The 17,643-nt window shown below is 37.9% G+C and overlaps 2 protein-coding genes across 3 annotated transcripts; one reads left to right on the top strand and one right to left on the bottom strand.

Moving 5' to 3' along the window:
• Positions 1-544: 544 nt before the first annotated feature.
• LOC147387629 (putative disease resistance RPP13-like protein 3) lies at positions 545-11,749 on the top strand. Of its 2 annotated transcripts, XR_015171133.1 has the most exons (3): positions 545-1,154; positions 8,382-10,635; positions 11,522-11,749. XR_015171133.1 is itself a non-coding variant. In XM_086420166.1 (2 exons), the coding sequence occupies exons 1-2, from the start codon at positions 676-678 to the stop codon at positions 10,570-10,572; spliced, it is 2,670 nt and encodes an 889-aa protein (XP_086276292.1). In that variant the 5' UTR covers positions 546-675; the 3' UTR covers positions 10,573-10,751. The 2 variants fall into 2 exon arrangements, 1 of the variants encoding a protein (XP_086276292.1); XM_086420166.1 differs by lacking the exon at positions 11,522-11,749 and having other exon boundaries at positions 546-1,154; positions 8,382-10,751.
• A 2,236-nt stretch (positions 11,750-13,985) lies between these two features.
• LOC147387628 (protein NUCLEAR FUSION DEFECTIVE 6, mitochondrial) lies at positions 13,986-17,045 on the bottom strand. The gene is made up of 3 exons (XM_086420168.1): positions 16,879-17,045; positions 16,645-16,757; positions 13,986-14,229 (listed from the first exon to the last, which is right to left on the bottom strand). The coding sequence occupies exons 1-3, from the start codon at positions 17,016-17,018 to the stop codon at positions 14,210-14,212; spliced, it is 273 nt and encodes a 90-aa protein (XP_086276294.1). The 5' UTR covers positions 17,019-17,045; the 3' UTR covers positions 13,986-14,209.
• Between the last annotated feature and the right edge of the window lie 598 nt (positions 17,046-17,643).

Raw genomic sequence — 17,643 nt, 5'->3', positions numbered from 1 at the left:
TACCATTACAATGTTACATAACCTAAACATGTCCGAATATTAATAACTTAAAAGAAATCAGGTTTCTATTAATCATATTGTTAGTAATGTGGGGATTTTTCTGTCAACCCGACACCTCGAGATTTCCAAAAAAACCAATCCATACATATTCTTGTTTTAAGTGTGTGAGAGACTGCAAAAGGTTGATGTGGATAAATTTATGAGTCGTGATAATCGGACTACCCCACGTGTGGCAAACTCAATCGACTACTTGACGTGACAAGTTTGGGAATTGTAGATCTTTACTCCTTGGGATGCACAGTTCCATCGGGATACACTTTTTTATGAGGAAGTGAGGCAGTGTATCCCGAGGAGTGCAGATCTACTCTTCCAAAACTTGACACATCAGAGTAGTCGATTGAGTTTGCTACATGAGGTATGTCAATTCTAAAATTATTGGTGTATAATGAGCAAGAGTTAGGGTGGGTGCGTTTGTGAGAACGCATACAAAAAGTTGATGTTGATGTGGAACAATTTATTGGTGTATAATAAGCAAGAGTTGGTGTGCCAATAGAAACTCTCACTAACAAACAAATAAACAAACATTATTACCAAGATTATGCTTACAGTAGAGGTAGACTAACAAGAAGACTTGAGTTAAACAAACTGCATGAGAGGAGAAGAGAGGAGCAAAAAATGGCAGAGGGGGTGGTCTCATTTTTATTGGTCAATTTGAATAAGTTGATGAGCGATGAAACAAAACTGATAGTTGGTGTACGAGATCAAATCTACTCTCTCAACAACGAACTCGAATGGATATGCTCCTTCCTGAAGCAAGCTGATGCAAAAAGTCGAAGAAATGATCTTGTTAAGATTTGGGTCACCCAAGTAAGAGATGTAGCTTATGATGCTGAGGACGTTATCGACACATTTCTCCTAAAGATGGAACAGCAAAGGCAGAGAAAATTTTGGTCTAAATGTGTAAATATCATCAACCATTTGATAACTTTGCATAATTTAGGAAAGAAGATTGAGGATATCAAGACAAGAACAAGTGAAATTTCAGCTAACAAAGGGAAGTACATGATTGAAGAAGCAGAGGAAGTTTCAAGTAGTATGAGCACAGGTCGCAGTGCAGAATGTTCGAGTTCAGACTCGTGGTATTTACGTAGGAGGTAATGTAGAAAATGAACTTTTATTTAAATTCTTGGATGATATTTACATTAGTTTAATGGAAAGATAATCAATCAATCCAATCTCAATGGTTTAAATCTTGTCTAGAGGCCACCCAAAGACGCCCCAACAAATTCCACGTTCCCAACATCCCACATGACATACACTTTGCTCTTTCCAGCATTCGGAGGAATTCTAGAAAAAGCCTCAAATCAAACCAGAATGCGACTCAAGAACCAAATATGCTGGATCAAGGCATCCAACAAAAATAATGTGTCATTTGCAAACCGACCAACCCCCCTCCCTCTTCAGAAACCCTGAATCCTTGTTCACTACTGCCTTGGACAACATCCTCCCCAACGCCTCTGCCTCAATGATGAAAAGAAGTGGAGATAGGGATCCCCTTGCCTGAGACCTTTCGAATTCCGAAAGAACCCAGCTGGAGACCCATTCACTAAGATAGAAAAAGACAGAGGAAACACATTTCATCACCCAATTGATCCACTTTTGCTCAAAGTCCATGCACCCCAACAGGTTCCTCAACGTGGTCATATGCCTTTTCTGAATCAACTTTGAAAACAAGCCTCAGAATCTGAGATCTCAACCTCGTGTCAATACACTCGTTTGCAATCAACTCTCCATCTACGATCTGTCTTCCTTTCACAAATGCCCCTTGATCCAAACTAATAATAGTCTCCATAACCACCTTTAGTCTGGAAGCCAACTTTGAGATAATCTTATAAGCGGCCTCCACTAGACTTATGGATCTAAAGTCAACGATATCCTCCACACCTTCTTTCTTAGGGATCAACGTGACAAAGGTGTTATTGGAGCCAAAATCAAACACAGAGCTCCCGTTCTGCGGCGTGGTGGCAGGACCGCTACTATTAGAGATTATCTAAGAGAAGATTCTATTATTGATACGGATTGAAAATATTTTTATTGGAGAATTTATAATTTTTGTCTTAGAAAAAAGATCAATATTGAGGACTGGACCAATATGGATACCAGCGACAACATCAATAAAAATACTAACACTGGGACTAATTATCCTCAAATAATTGATAAGAAAGATCTTTTTTATCTCGCAATTCATAAACAAATCAACTCATTCCGTCAAACAAAAACCTTGTTAAGAAAAAAAACTGCTAGCACTGCCATCAAATCTGATTTCACCACATGCCAACAAACCTTAATAAAGCCCAAAGAGAACCCATCGAGCCTCGGAGCCTTATCAGAGCTCAAGGCAGAGATTATCTGGAACACCTCTTCTTCCTCAAAAGGCCTTTCCAACCACCGTTGTGCTACCAAGTAATGGTGTTAAACCCTAGCAAATCAAGCAACGGACTCGAGCAATGTTCCTTCATGTACTTCTCATAAAACTTCACGACACCCTCCCTAATGGCCTCATCCTCTTCCAACCATTTGCCATTTATTTTAGCTTCTTAATAAAGTTGATTATCATCCTATGGAAGAACTTGGAGCTTTTGTCCCCCTCCTTCAGCCATCTGATCCAGGATTTTTGCATCCAATTTACCTCTTCCATAAGAGACACATGTTCGAATTGGACTTTGAGATTAACTTTAAGAACCTTCTCCACATCTGACAAGGTGCACACATGTTGCTTCTTATCAATTGCATCCACCTGGGTAAGTAATAGGGGTGCAACTTAATTCGGTTCAAACCGAGAACCGAACCAATCCAAGAATTTTGGATTGGGTTGGTTCGGTTTTAAGTAAATGCGGTTCGGTTTCGGGTTAAAAAAAATAAGAACCGATGAATCCGGTTCGGTTTTCGGTTCGTGGTTGATAAATAACCGAACCAAACCGAAACCGATTCTATTTATAAAAATAAAATGTTTTTTTTTTTTATTTTTTCAAAACGAAACCCTCGTTTCACTCTTCGTCTCTCTCTTTCTCTCGTCTCTGCAACCCTCCTCGTCTCTGCAACCACTACTGCAACCCTCATCGTCTCTCTCTCTCTCTCTCTCGTCTATACGGCTGCCACCGACTGCAACCTGCGGCTGCCTCTCTCTCTCTCTCTCGCGACGTCTCTGCCGCTGCAACAGTGCGACCTGCGACCTGCGACCTGCGACTGGCTGCCACCGACTGCAACCTGCGGCTGCAACTGGCTGTCACCGGCTCATCCCCCTCTCCCTCTCTCTCTCTCTCTCTGCGGCCAGCGACATACGACTTGCGATTTTTATTCGAAATGTGGTCGAACAGATGATGCTCGTCAAGTGTTCGATAGAATGCCTGAAAGAAATGTCATGTGTTGGACTTCTATAATTGCTGGTTACACGCAGTCAGGTTAGTATTTCTAACCCATGGAACCGAACCAAACCAAACCGAATTCAAGTCGGTTTGGGTTGGTTCGGTTTTAGACTAATTTGGTTCGGTTCTGGTTCATATATAATGGAACCGACCAAGGTCGGTTCGGTTCTGATTTTACTCTAAACCGAACCAACCCGAACCGAGTTGCACCCCTAGTAAGTAAGCCCCTCTTTCTCAACTCCAATCTACAAAAGGTCTCAGCATTCTAGACCTTTAACTTCTCCTTGATAGTCTTTAATTTCAACTAAAAGGCAACCCTCGATCTATCAGGAAAAAAATACAACTCCACCATGACTGAACCAAGCCTACAAAACCATTTTTGAGCAACCACATGTTCTCAAAACGGAAAGGGGAAGGGCGACTCCTCCCAATCCCAGCCAAAGAGGAAATGAGACAATGATCAGAACTCAACTTTGAGAGTATTTCCTACAGTATCGAGCCAAAGTGCTCTTCCCACTCGCAAGATACAACAAATCTATCAAGTCTGCTCAACGTGGGTTTACTCTGGTTATTAAACCAAGTGAAGGATTTCCCACATAACAGAATATCCAACAACGCATATTTGTTCATAAACTCTCCAAAATGCCCCAGCTTGAGCAAAACCCTTCTCCCCCCAACTTCTCAGAAGAAAATCTTGTAACATAGAAATCACCTCCCAAACCTCAAGGCTTCCCCCAGAAAGCACCCACATCATCCAGCTCTTCCCAAAACTGGCTCCTCTCAGCATTCATAAACGAACTGTACACTCCAATAAAGACCCACTCGAAATCTTCATGAATGCACTTGAACAAAATTGAGATCAAGAACACACCCAACAAAGAATCCAACACCACAACAAATCTGACATCCCACATCAGAATAATACCACCTATTTTCCCCAAGGTTAGAACATTGCACCAACGAATAAACCTCGAACCCCATATATCAGCGATAACTTAGTCATCCACAACTTCAAGCTTTGACTCATGAAGAGAGACAACATGAGCTTTTCCTGAGAGAACTGCTTTGACCATTTCTCTTGGTCCTATTATTAAGGCCACTCACATTCCAGCTGAGGCATTTAAGTTGCATTTTGAACTGTTGGAAGCCGCCAGTGTCTCCTACTCATTGCCGATTTTAAGCTTGACGAAGAGGCTTCCTTTTCTATCTCCTGAGCCTCCTTGGCATGCAACCCTTCCTACGTGACTCTAATTTGAAATTTGAAGATGATGGCTTGCTCTCCCCCAGCCAAAATATCCCCTACAATCGAAGAAACTTTATTATCCCCCTATTTTGCCTTCTTCAACTGCACTATAGGCACTACCCCAACTTGAACAACTAGAGATTGCTTCAGAGGACCTAGACGAACTTCCTAAAACTGAGAAACCTCCTGTCCAACCACCGACACCCCCAAGAAGTTAAAAATAAATAAATAAATAAAAATAACCCACATGAACCGAAACCCTCTCGAAATGTTCCATTTACAGAACCCCACTTTTAATCTAGCAACCTACAGATCTTCCCACCACAGGATTTTGGGATCCACTTCCAAAAGATCCCCTAAGGTCCTAAACACCTTACCCAACCAAAGGTGGAATGGTAACCCCACCACTTGAATTCATACTTCATTTTCCTTCCAAGTCGAATCTAGCCCATTAATGACCGCAAACCAAGGCTTGACACTGAAGACTAAGTTACCAACCACAAATTGATTAAGACTGCAAATGGACATCGACCCGCCTATGTAGCCAACCAACAACACACGTCTCGACAGGCCCCCGGATAGGAACTTGTACATGCTCGGCAACTTTGACTCCTCTTTTTAAAGTGTCCCACAGCACCTCCCAGAAGACGTACCCTGCCTCTACCTCACAGATTATAGCCATCTTCACTCCCCCAAACACTTCCACATTCCTCCTCGAAAGTTCCTTCCCCTTAGCTACAAGTAAAGGCAAATTTTTCAGATTGCTTGAAGAACCAGACTGATTTTGCGACATCTTCTCACTGGTCATTTTGGATTATTTCAAAAAACACCCACTGAATCCCTTGAAAGAGGTTCTGGAACACTTGAATAATCTTTTGTAGCCCTCATCTTTTCCTCTGGTTTGAGCATGCTCTTCAGACCCAGACTTACTTCCAACCAACCATTCCCCATTTTTCCTTCCGGGAACACTACTGGTATTGACCAGTCCTTTTCAACATAAAATTGAAGCTTAATAAATCTCCCATGAGGGTTCTTGTCTCCCACAAGCAGGAAGTACAGCCCTCCCTGGAACACTTGGATCTAATCGGTTTCAACGCACTATCTGTTGTAGCTAGTTCTCCACTTAACCAACGAGCTTCCTCCTCCAACAAAGTTACCACTGTATCCATATTCCTTCCTCGCTATGTGATATCTAAGCCTTTCCTCCTCTTCAACCAACAAAGCCTCAAAGTAAACTATTTTGATCTGCAAACCAGACTCTTCCCAATCCTCACAAGTATCTTCAGCTTACACTACGCAGTTTTCTCGTAAATGATGTGCTTCTCCTCTTCGGCATCCATGCCAAACGTCAAATCAGGTATGATTGTATAGGTACCAGCCCAATACTTATATGAGACCAAGGGAAAATTTACAGAGGGGGCGATGTGGGCACTTGCCCCACAAGAATTTTTGAAAATTGCTTGATCTTGTTGATAATTTGTGATATTTTAAGTTCTCCCTCTTGTTTGCCCCCACAGATTCTTGGTTGTTGCCCCCGCACCACTCAATTTTTTGGGTTTATTAGAACCCCCTCTATTTGGTTAATATTTGAAATACCACCTGTATTTTCCAACCATGACATTTTCAAATTTTCATGAATATTTGAGACACCCATTTGCTTGCAAATCAATAACATGCCCCCTCAATTTTTAGTGGATATTTGAGATACCCCTATGCATCTTCAACTTGCAACTAAAAAACCACCATTTTTGTCCTAAAACTAGTTATATTCAAACTCTTCCAATTCTATAGAAAATTAATTTTAATCTATTTAACCTCATCTTCAATTTGAACCTTGCCTTAATCCCTTTCTTGTAGAAAATCCTAAAATTTTCTTTCAAAAAATCTCACCTTCCACTTCAAAAATCCTATCTTGTTCTCTAGGTTTGAAGGTTACACTAGATTAGTCCTATGGTTCAAGAGTAGGATAAAAAAATTGAGTAGTCTAGATGACCTCAAGATTGACCTCAATTCACATTTTGCTGACGTGGAGGTGCACACTCAACCATAGATGATTTTCACTCGTATCTCGATGAAAAAGCATTTATGGTTTTGTACACACCTCCACGTCAGCAAAGTGTGAATTGAGGGCAATCTTGAGGCCACTCCAGCATTATTCAAAAAAATTACTTCAAGTGTTGAAGATGGCTGGCTTTGGGAATAGAAATCAGAGGGTGTTTTATTTTAAGTTAAATTTGAGAGCCTTTAGGTAATTGTGCATTAATTTATTAGAAAATACCAAGGTCACGAAGGCATGTAGGTATTTTGGTCAATATGAGAGCCCTATCTATATTTTTAAACTGATGACATTACCCCTAGACTTAGGTCTTCTCTCATAGACGAATGAGAAATGACCTAAATGCCATTTTGTTCAACCTCTAACAAAAAAGGCTTCCCCAAAGCCACATGTCTTCCAGTCCTTCAACCTTATCAGGTAACTAAAGTTTCCCCCCTCTACAAGAAAATCCTGGGTTCGCCCTTGTAGTAGACAATACTTTGAACCATGATCTAATCTAATATGGTCAATTGAAACAAATAAATGAAAATATATATTGATGAGATATACCACCATAAAAATGACATAATGCACCTTATGTTATCTCTATTACCCTCTCACAATTGCATGGTCCTATGAAGAAGGAACATAAAATTGATTATGTAGAATATTACCCATTGACCTCATGAAGAAACTGAAGGATAGTGTTTGATGGCAATCCTCGCTTGTCCGTGAAGTCCATCATTGTCACATCTTGCTTGTTCTTGAGTCTGTTGGAGTCGGTGGCCCACTGGATCAAGTTCATCATGATATTTTCCAAAAGCATACTAATTAGAATTGTTCAAATCCAACAATAACAACCAAAAAAACTCTTGTGGGGAAGTGTTGGATCAAAGAAAAATTGAGATTGTGATATGCAAGTAGGACAAAGGGGATTTGTAGAGGTATATAGGGAAATATATATTTTTTCAATTGGAAGAAAGTGAACACTAGTGAAGGAAAAAAAATAAAAGATTTAAGTCCGACGATGGTGGTGAAGAAACAACGTACCATGATCGTGTTCTCAATAGAGCTTAAGGCTATGTTTGGATTGAGAGAAGTGGAGAGAAGAGAAACCCATTAAGAGAAGAGAAGAGAAACTCAATTTCTTTCCACCATGTTTGGATTGACAAGAGAGACCTTGAGACAACTTTGGAATTTTAAAATATCTTAAAAGAGATCTAGAGACAGAATTGGAATTATAAAATATTTTAAAAGGGTTTCTCACCATTTCTCTCCACTTTTGGAGAGAAAGAAAACTCTTTTTTTTTCTCTGTTCTCTCCAATTCTTTTCTCTTCTCTCCCCACTTAACAATCCAAACAAGAGAAATGGAGAGAAACTCATTTGTTTTCTCTTCTCTTCTCTCCATTTCTCTCAATCCAAACACACAGTAAGTCTGATATCATGTTGACGTAGAAATTGAATTTTATTTAAATTCTTGGATGAACATTACATTCCCTATTGGGATTATATAAATTCCAAAGATCCACCAATATGGAAAGATAATCAATTAATTCTAATATAGCTAATTGATACAAATATAACTCTTGTTGACATGTGATGAGCTACACCATAGCAACAATATAGTGCATCTCATGCACATTATTATAATGCGTATAACTTAATTATCTCTATCAGGTACATGATGTTTGAGGAAGCGGAAGTTGTGGGATTTGAAGATGAAGAGAAGAAATTGGTGAGCCAATTGATTGCAGGAGAGAAATGCCGTGCTGTTATATCAATTGTTGGCATGGGCGGTTCAGGGAAGACTACTCTCGCTGAAAAGGTTTACAACAGTAATGAAGTTAAAGAGCATTTTAATTGCCGTGCTTGGGTTTATGTAACTAAGAAACACAAATCGAAAAAGGTTCTCAGGAGGATCATTAAACGTGTAATGATGCTTTCAAATGAGGAAATTGAGAGGATAGATAGAATGAAAGTGGAGGAGTTGGCAATGAAGCTCCATGGGTACTTGAAGGAGAGAACATATTTGGTTGTACTCGATGACGTATGGAGCATAGAAGTTTGGGATGACTTGAAATTTGCCTTTCCGAATGAGATGAACGGGAGCAGGCTATTGCTTACAACTAGAAACGAAGATGTGGCTTCTCATGCTGATGCACGAAACTTACAACACAGGCTACGATTTTTAAGTGAAGAAGAGAGCTGGGTTTTGTTCTGTAAGAAGGTATTCCCTGAGGATATTGGTTCTAGTTTTCCTCCATATTTGGAGAAACTCGGAAGGGAAATTGTAGCTAAATGTGATGGTTTACCTCTAGCACTAGTTGTGTTAGGTGGATTCTTATTCAGGAAAACAAAGTGTCCAGGAGAATGGGCAGACTTTCTTATGAACATTAGTCAGAGGTTGAGTGAAGGAAATAATAAGATCTCAACTGTATTTGAATTGAGTTACATGGATTTACCTTGTGACATGAAATCGAGCTTCCTCTATTGCAGTCTTTTCCCCGAAGACTTGGAGATTCCTGCAAAAAAACTGATTCAGTTATGGGTTGCCGAGGGTTTTTTACCACAACGATGGAAACCAGCAGAAGAACAAGCAGAAGAAAACTTGGAGGAGTTGGTGAGTAGGAGCATGCTTCAAGTAATACAAAGGAGTTCAGATGGAAGAGTTAAAACCTGCCGTGTCCACCATATTGTGCGAGAGCTTTCTATTCTAGAAACCAAGGAAAGTAAATTCCTCGACATTCATGGGAATGAAGATTATTCTGCATCTCCAACGAAAGCACGTAGACTTGCAATTCATTCTCACGTTGGTCAGTACATTTCTCAGAACGACCACACTCCATGCCTGCGATCTCTGTTGTGCTTCACTACAAATAAGGAAGAAATGAAATTATCTTGTAGAGGCTTCAAATTGCTTAGAGTGATGGATCTTGAAGGTATACTCGTATCTGAGTTACCCAATGAAATTGGAAATCTTTTCCATCTAAGGTACTTGGGGTTGAGGGATACATTTGTGCACAAGATTCCATCTACGATAAGAAACCTCTGTAATATGGAAATTCTTGATTTAAGATCTATTCTCGTGTTTGTATTACACGATGTAATTAGAAAGATGCAACGATTAAGACATCTATATGTAGATCAGGCAGGAAAAGTTAAGCATTTGCGTATTGGTCGTTTTCGAGACCTCAGAACTCTATCAATGATAGAAGCTGGGAACTGGATACAGGATGGCTTGAGCAGTTCAACCAATTTAAGAAAATTGGGAGTGTCCGGGGATTTGATCTTACATGGGAAGGCTTTAAATGATTGCATCGAAAAATTCTACAAGCTTCAATCATTGAAGCAGAAAACAAAGACAGTCCTACTGTTGAAGCCTTTTTCACATCATCTACATCTTCATAAACTGAGCTTGAATGGTCAGATAGATATGCTCTTGAACCATTATGATTTCCCACCAAGTCTCTCCAAGTTAACATTAAATGCAACTGAACTAAGGGAAGACCCAATGGAAACACTGGAGAAGCTACCCTACTTGACGGTCCTCAAGTTACTAAAGAAATCATACATGGGAAAGAAAATGGTCTGCTCAGCAGGAATGTTTCATAAACTCGAAGTATTGGAAGTTCGTGATTTGCCTGAATTAGAGGAGTGGATGGTCCACGACGGAGGAATGCTAAGTCTAGGATTCTTATTTATAGATGGATGCCTAAAATTGAAGATGCTTCCTGAAGGGTTGCAAAGCATCGTGACCCTTCGTGGATTGGAATTGCAAAATATGCCGGAAGAATTCAAAGAGAGGCTCAAAGAGAATGAAGGAGAAGATTGGCATAAGATCCAACACATACCCTTGCTCACCATCTGACCACATCATCACTTGGGGAGGAGAATGCATGCCAAAAACACCAAATTCATGATCTTGTTGAAGGTAACTTCCTTTGTTTTCTTCCTCTTCTATCGTGTCACGGCTGATACTTCTGAAAATGTAATCTATCTAAAACTGGATTGATTCTTTAACTTAACCATGCATATGGATTCTCATTTTGCCCTGAATTTCATGCCAAGTGTTTCTGCATGGTACCCAAAAACCAAGAATGTTTGGTATCACTCTTCTGGGGTACGGTACCCATGACCATGAGTGAACTTAATTGTGGTTGTGCATGGCTTATAGCTTATGAATGGAGTTGTATTTGCAATCTCTTCTCTTGCAGAAGTTCCAAAAACCCACTTGCAGCGAGTTCTGCTGTGGTTAACAATTACATTTCTCGTTCAGCAATGAACATGTTTCATCGCTAAAAAATTTCTTTCTAGTCTTATAGCTCCCAAGATCTTTCACTTAATGTTCTTGATGATCCAACTCGATTCAGCAATGTGTTGTTTATATTACACAATTGTTTATGTTAGTGAACGTAGCCAATCCTAGAATTCACTAATGTAACTTTTCTGCATTACCTTGATTTCTTTTACTTGATTCATCCCAAACTGATCAGCATCCCTTACTTTGAATACTCTTGAGATGATTCAACACCTCATCCTAACAACATTGTTCCACCATCACGACAACGCTTCATCAAATGATTAAATCACGATACGTGTATGCATGATGAGTTAGTGTTTCCTTTGCAAAAAAGGATGGGGAATCAATGGATCATATTCTCATTCATTGCATCATGGCGAAGCTAATGTGGGCATATTTTCCTTATTTGACATGAGTAGTCTTCCAATGGCTATTGGGGCATTGTTTCAAGGCTTTCATTTGGCCAAAGCATTTACTGTGTCAAAGAGAATCACGTAGAATTTATTTTCATTTGCAGTTTGTTGGGGGACAGAGAGAGAAAGAAACCGGGGTATTTTTTATGGGCCACGAGCAATCCATGGATGAAATCCTTCTATCGATAAATTAGTATCGATGAGCTAGTCTTTTCTTTTCATTTTGCTTGGTTTCCTTGAGCGATCCATGCCAAGTTTTATCTGTAATTGTTCTAACCTCAATGTTAATAATGCCTACAAGCTAAGCACATACTCATTAATAGACAACACAACACAGACACTTTACAAGACATGCTAGCTTGCTCGTACTAGGAAACACTCTACGCGTGCTTTGCACTTGGTAATTCTTTTACCTATTTTCAGAAGGGAACATCACAAGTTTAGACCAAGCATACTAGACCTAAAAGGTAGGTCAAGCCCGATGTAATAATTTTGAAAAATAAACGATTACAATGAACTCCTTACAGGTACATGACTGCCACGTGTGTTACAGGTACAATAGCACTCCTTATACCTAAACCAATACATGACTCAATATACATACCCGTTGCAGCAATGTATATTGTGAATTAGTTTGTGCATTTTTGAATTTACCATGACTACTTTTTTTCTGATAAATGAAGATATTTTTATTGATAATTATATAAAAACAAAAAATAAAAACAAGGAAGGAGGTTGGGAGACCTACCTACTATCGAAAGAAAGGCTAAACAAGTCTGTAACCCATGAGTTGTATCAAGTGCTTTTTGCCTTTCAAAAGTTCTAATGATCATTTCTTTCCAGATTCCAAACATATGATAAAAGGGATAATAAACCACAAAACCCTTTCTTTCAACCAAGAGATTTGATTTTCCAAATTTCAAAAAGATAAAGAATGGAGTTAGGGAAGCAGCATGACACATGTAAAAGGGAAAGAAAATGTGCCCAGATTTAGTTTTCTAAACTATAATGAATAAAAATGTAGTTTGATGACTCTGAGCCTCTCCTCTCTTTTTTTGCAAAGAACAACAGGTTATTCTCCTAATCGTGACCTGATCAATATTTAGAAACGTGATTTGATGACTCTCCACTCTTAACATCAACCAAACCTACATTATTGGCAAACATTCATAAAGAAAAGGAATAGTTGGAATGCTGATTACAAGCAGTTAGTGCCTCCATAACAAGTGTAAAAAAGACATGATCATATTGCTAAGAACAGATTAAAGAGTTGTAAAAATCACAATTAAAAGAACACTTAAAATTTTGTAATCATCAGTAATATATGCGAGAATCTAGTCTATGCTTCATGAACAGACAATTTCTTTACTTTTAATCTACATTTAAGATTTGAATAAGAATAATTTAACCTCAGCAGGCTGAAATGCCAAATTATGATCGCAGTTGCAACGCAAGATGTTTCTGTCAACCAAATTTGAAAATGAGTCCACCAAATCATGAATTTGAGGTGTCAAAGGGTCTCATTCTACAGCTTATTTTTTTTCTCCCATGTGAAATTAATAAGTAAATAATTCACAGATTCTGAGCTAAGCCATTTGTTGTTGGAAGTGTGAGTTCATATTTCCTTTCATTATCTGCAGCCAAATCTCTTGGGTCCTCCTCTAGCTCTTTTAGGACCTTCAACTTGAACATTTCTTCTAGTTGGGGTTGTAATCAGCCTTTGCAAACATTCCCAAATCATCTCAACCAAATTTCCCTTAATTTATTGCCTATTGAAGCTATTTTAAGAAGAAAACTATCATCCACTACGTTTTTGGGATCAATTCCTTAACATGGATTCTCACTCTCAATACTTCATATGCTTCATTCTCCAAGGACACCATGAACAAAAAGAAGCCTCCAATAGAAGGATCCAATTTGAGTGGTGAAAGTGGTTCCACACATTACAAATTTTACCAAATGAATCTGACAACCATTTTAAGAGAAAATATATCATGCAAGTATACCTATTTCTCATTATTAGGGTCCTTCATAGTCTTCCATTTTGTAGTCAGGTTTCAAGTGTGGTGAGAAAACACGAGAAAAGGCATATGAGAACTATTGTACAAACTCATTATGTGTGTATAAGCCTTGCATGGTTTAGTTTGAACATTGTAAGCGGTGTGGTTGCAACATCCATATTTTAGGAATCGATTAGATTAACCATCCACCTATAAGGGAGTTAAAAATATCTTATCAATAGTTTTATCAGGGTTTTTTTTTAACATCCAGAGGGATGTTTCCGATAAATATGGTTTGTTCTTGCATATCCCTACCGGTTTTCCAAATGAATCCCGCGGGTACATATAATTCAGAAGAATATGTGAGTAATTCATACACAGCATCTCTTTCTTTTATCAAGGGTTCTACCAATTGATATGTTTCCACAAATAATTGAAATTCAATTTCTTGATCTGTATCTTCAATTTTTGGAAACTTATAAAGTTCTTCCGTCAAGCCCTGATCAATAAACCACTATTACATTCAAATTACTTCTGATAATCCTCATAGATGAAAAGAGACACAAAGTGAACCTCATGAAATAAATTATGGCATTCCCTCCAACAAGACTATAATCAAAATCATTGAGTCTCTTTAATATGTCAGCATACATTACAATGTTCAGCTTTCCACATTTTTGTTTTCAAAAGACAGCTTCTCACCTAATCTATTGAAGAGAGAGTTCACTAATACTTTCAAAGCTCGATAAACAAAAGAAAAGAAATCCAAGCCATTCCACCTTTGCTTTCTCTTCATCTAGTCTTGTCTTGGCCTACAAAAGGGAAAAAAAATACGCACTCAATCTATCAAAAAAAAGGGGGGCAAGCAACAAGAGAATGGCAGGTTAACCAACATTAAAAAAAGTAAATATTGCGAAGAACAAATGCTATGACATCGAAATTGATATGAGAACAGTTGTCAAAAAAGGGATTTAAGAACCCAAATCTCCATATCTTGAGATTAGAACAGTGCAAGTCTTGTAGTTTATATATAATCTCCCCCTTGAATTTGAGTTTATGTCCATTACAAAGCCATAGGATTTTCTACCCATACACAACAAAGCTAACTTACAACAAAACAAGGGCATCAACAATATCAGAGTAACAGCAAACAGCAAAAAAGCCTTATCCTCAGCTCACAACAATATCACAGTTATATCCCTGCAAAGATTAGCTATATGCTTAAAGCAAGAACGATATGTTAGAATTACGTAACTATTATGTGGCCCACATGATGCATATTTCTAAATTTACTTGGATTCTCTAAATTCCAATCCTAATAGATATCCTACTATAAGCTAATTAGGTAAATAAAAGAGTTCTATTGAATGATGTTTCCTTGATAGGTTGGGAAACCTAATTCTTAGCCCCTCTTTCCCACCATATTTTAATAAAGGTTATTGGATCACTAGTCCACATCAAGAATAAGTTCCCCTTTGCAAGGAAGGGAGAGAAGAGAGAAGGTGAACCAAGAGGTATTTGAGCAATTGATCAAGCTTGGATCGGTCCTGGATTGATACACATGGCTTGTCAGCAATCAGGAAAGCGAAAGGTTTACAGATTTGGTAATCACACAAGATACATACTTTATGTTTGACTTTTGTTTCTATAGATTTGATAATCGTATGACTCCAAGTTCCATTATGATTTTAAAATATTGATGAAATCACATACATCCAAAGCATACACAAAACCTCGATATTATGGCAACCTATACTAAAAAAGTTACTTACCCTAGGAAAATAAGGATCCTAAACAACAATCATAGAAGACCAACATGTGAATCTTACCAAATCAAAGCAATCTATAAAAACAAGAAGAACAAGAAGAAGAATATCATAAGGAAGAGAGATAAAATGCAATCGATGGGAAAAAAAAAATCTAACATTAATTGTGCTTGATACCATTATCAATCTAGCATAGATTAAAGGATGGCCGCAAAAACATTGATTGTGCTTTCTACAATATTTGTATAACTATCAAAATAAACCCAGCAACACAAAGCCTGTGTAGTGCTTGAAGCAACACATTGCTTGTCCCAAGCTGGATAAAAGAGGTTACATAAGGGTAGTATCCTGTGAAAAAGCTTTCCATCTCCAAGCAAGCAAGAAGATATTATTCTGATGATAAAATAATATGCAAGTAGCCCAAACAAGATAAATAAATAAATAAACTTGATTTTAAGAAGTCAGTTTTACAATGCACCTTGGCTAAGACATCTTTTCAACATCTCAGCTAGAGAAGAAAAGTTGAATAATAACTGGACAACTGTGTGTTTTCAGGTATTTATAAGCTTTCTCAAATCTCAAACAATTCTTAAATAAAAAGATACACAATACGCTTTTTTTGCTTTCCAAAAATTATATAATGCCAAAACCAAAACGCCTCAAATGAAACTTAATCCAAATAAGTTAGGACCACACATTGGTTAACAATGCTTGGCCTCCACAATGCACTTATGTCCTAAAGGTGTATCTTTCTTGCATTTGAGATTCCATCATGAACTCATTAACTCCCACAATGGGGTCAAAATTTGCACACACACAAAAAAATGGGAGCATTGAATGACATGAGAATCTAGAATCAAGAAATCAGGAAAGTGAGCTATCATTGATTACAAGCAGATGGGTCTTTCCCTTTCGTAAATAAAATGTAAAACGTAATGTTAGATACTTTAAATATTCTTTTAAATAAATAATGCTCGGGTAAGAGACCTCAATTCAGACAATTGAACCCTTAAACGGACTAAGAGTTGAATTTGATGGTTCCATGGTTTTAAATCTCACCTGAGACTGAGACGACTCGTCCGAGTTTTCTCGGTATCGTCCACCAATGAGATGAGTTGACAAGTCGTCTCAAAGACATGGTTTGTTCTAATTCTAAGGAATTTTTTTAAATCTTGTCCGATATGACTCAAATAAATTGGATATCTCGTCTGAGACGACTTGGTCTCGTTCATGGACAAGACGTCAAAACGAGTTTTAAAACCATGGTTGGGTCCGTTTTATATTGAAGTCTACATTTATCTATGAACCCAAACCAAACTGACTAAAAATAATAAATCAACAATTAATAAACATCAATCGAATTTGACAAAATTATAATTCATATTTCACCTTATCAAAAAAAAAAAATCCTAAAAATGTAGACTTTAAGTAAAAAAAAATAAAAAATGAAGATTGAAGTACCTTGGGGAAAGCAAGGGCGAGATACAGAGAGCATTGAAGTCAACAATGCAGAAGCAGTGGCAGTGTGAAACGGCATCAGAGATTCCACACAACTACTCATCTCAACAGGACACCTTTAATCACATAAAATTATCGAAGAAGAAATACACGTAAACCCATTAGAGGTTCTTTAAAAAAAAAAAAATTTAATAAAAAAATAAAAAAACAAATATAAAGACAGTTGGAGAACTCAACCTGAAAATTCGACTGGAAAGAGAATTATTTTGGTTGGAGAAGCGAAAGGGAGAGCGAGCAGCTTTAGCTTCAGATGTGAATCTCGAGGCTGCGTTGCGGAAGGAGATGGAGCGGAGGACGGACCGCGCACAAGTCGCCATTTTGATGCTCACAGCTTCTACTTCTATTGAGGACTCTGTTTTTGGGGTTTTAACTTTTGGGGTTTGCGAGGAGACCCGGTTGCTTGTCCCGACAGATGCCCGAGTTGACTCGTTTTAATTAAATAAGGTCATTATTTATTTATGAAAGATTCTATTATCACACCAACTTGTGCTAACACCACCACAATTCATTGGTAAATCACCGAAGAACATGGTTTTAAAACTAATTTTAGCATCTCATCTTGTCCGCGAATGAGACCAAGACATCTCAAATGAGTTTTCAGTTATGTTTGAGCATTTCGTTCAACAATGAGAGAAATGAATCATGATTTTTCATTCCGTTCAATACATTTGACTTGTCTATCCATCTCATGGTAAAGAAACATTTATTATATAAAAGATTAATATATCATTACTTTTTTCACTAAAAAATAAAATTCGGAGGGATATTATTGAAAAGTGGATGTGGTGAACAATGTTAACATCCACATGAACTTTTGGACGTTAGCATTCCCCATTATTTAATATAACTACATACTTATAAAATATATTCAAATCAATTTGAACCTATTTGATTCGTTTAATCCAAGCTTAGCCTCTTAGGGCAGGGTAAACCATGGAAAAG

Source organism: Akebia trifoliata, chromosome 13 (genome assembly GCF_017979445.1).
Source record: "Akebia trifoliata isolate Shusen 1 chromosome 13, ASM1797944v1, whole genome shotgun sequence".
Lineage (NCBI taxonomy): Eukaryota > Viridiplantae > Streptophyta > Magnoliopsida > Ranunculales > Lardizabalaceae > Akebia > Akebia trifoliata.
This window is presented reverse-complemented; position numbering and strand designations above follow the sequence as displayed.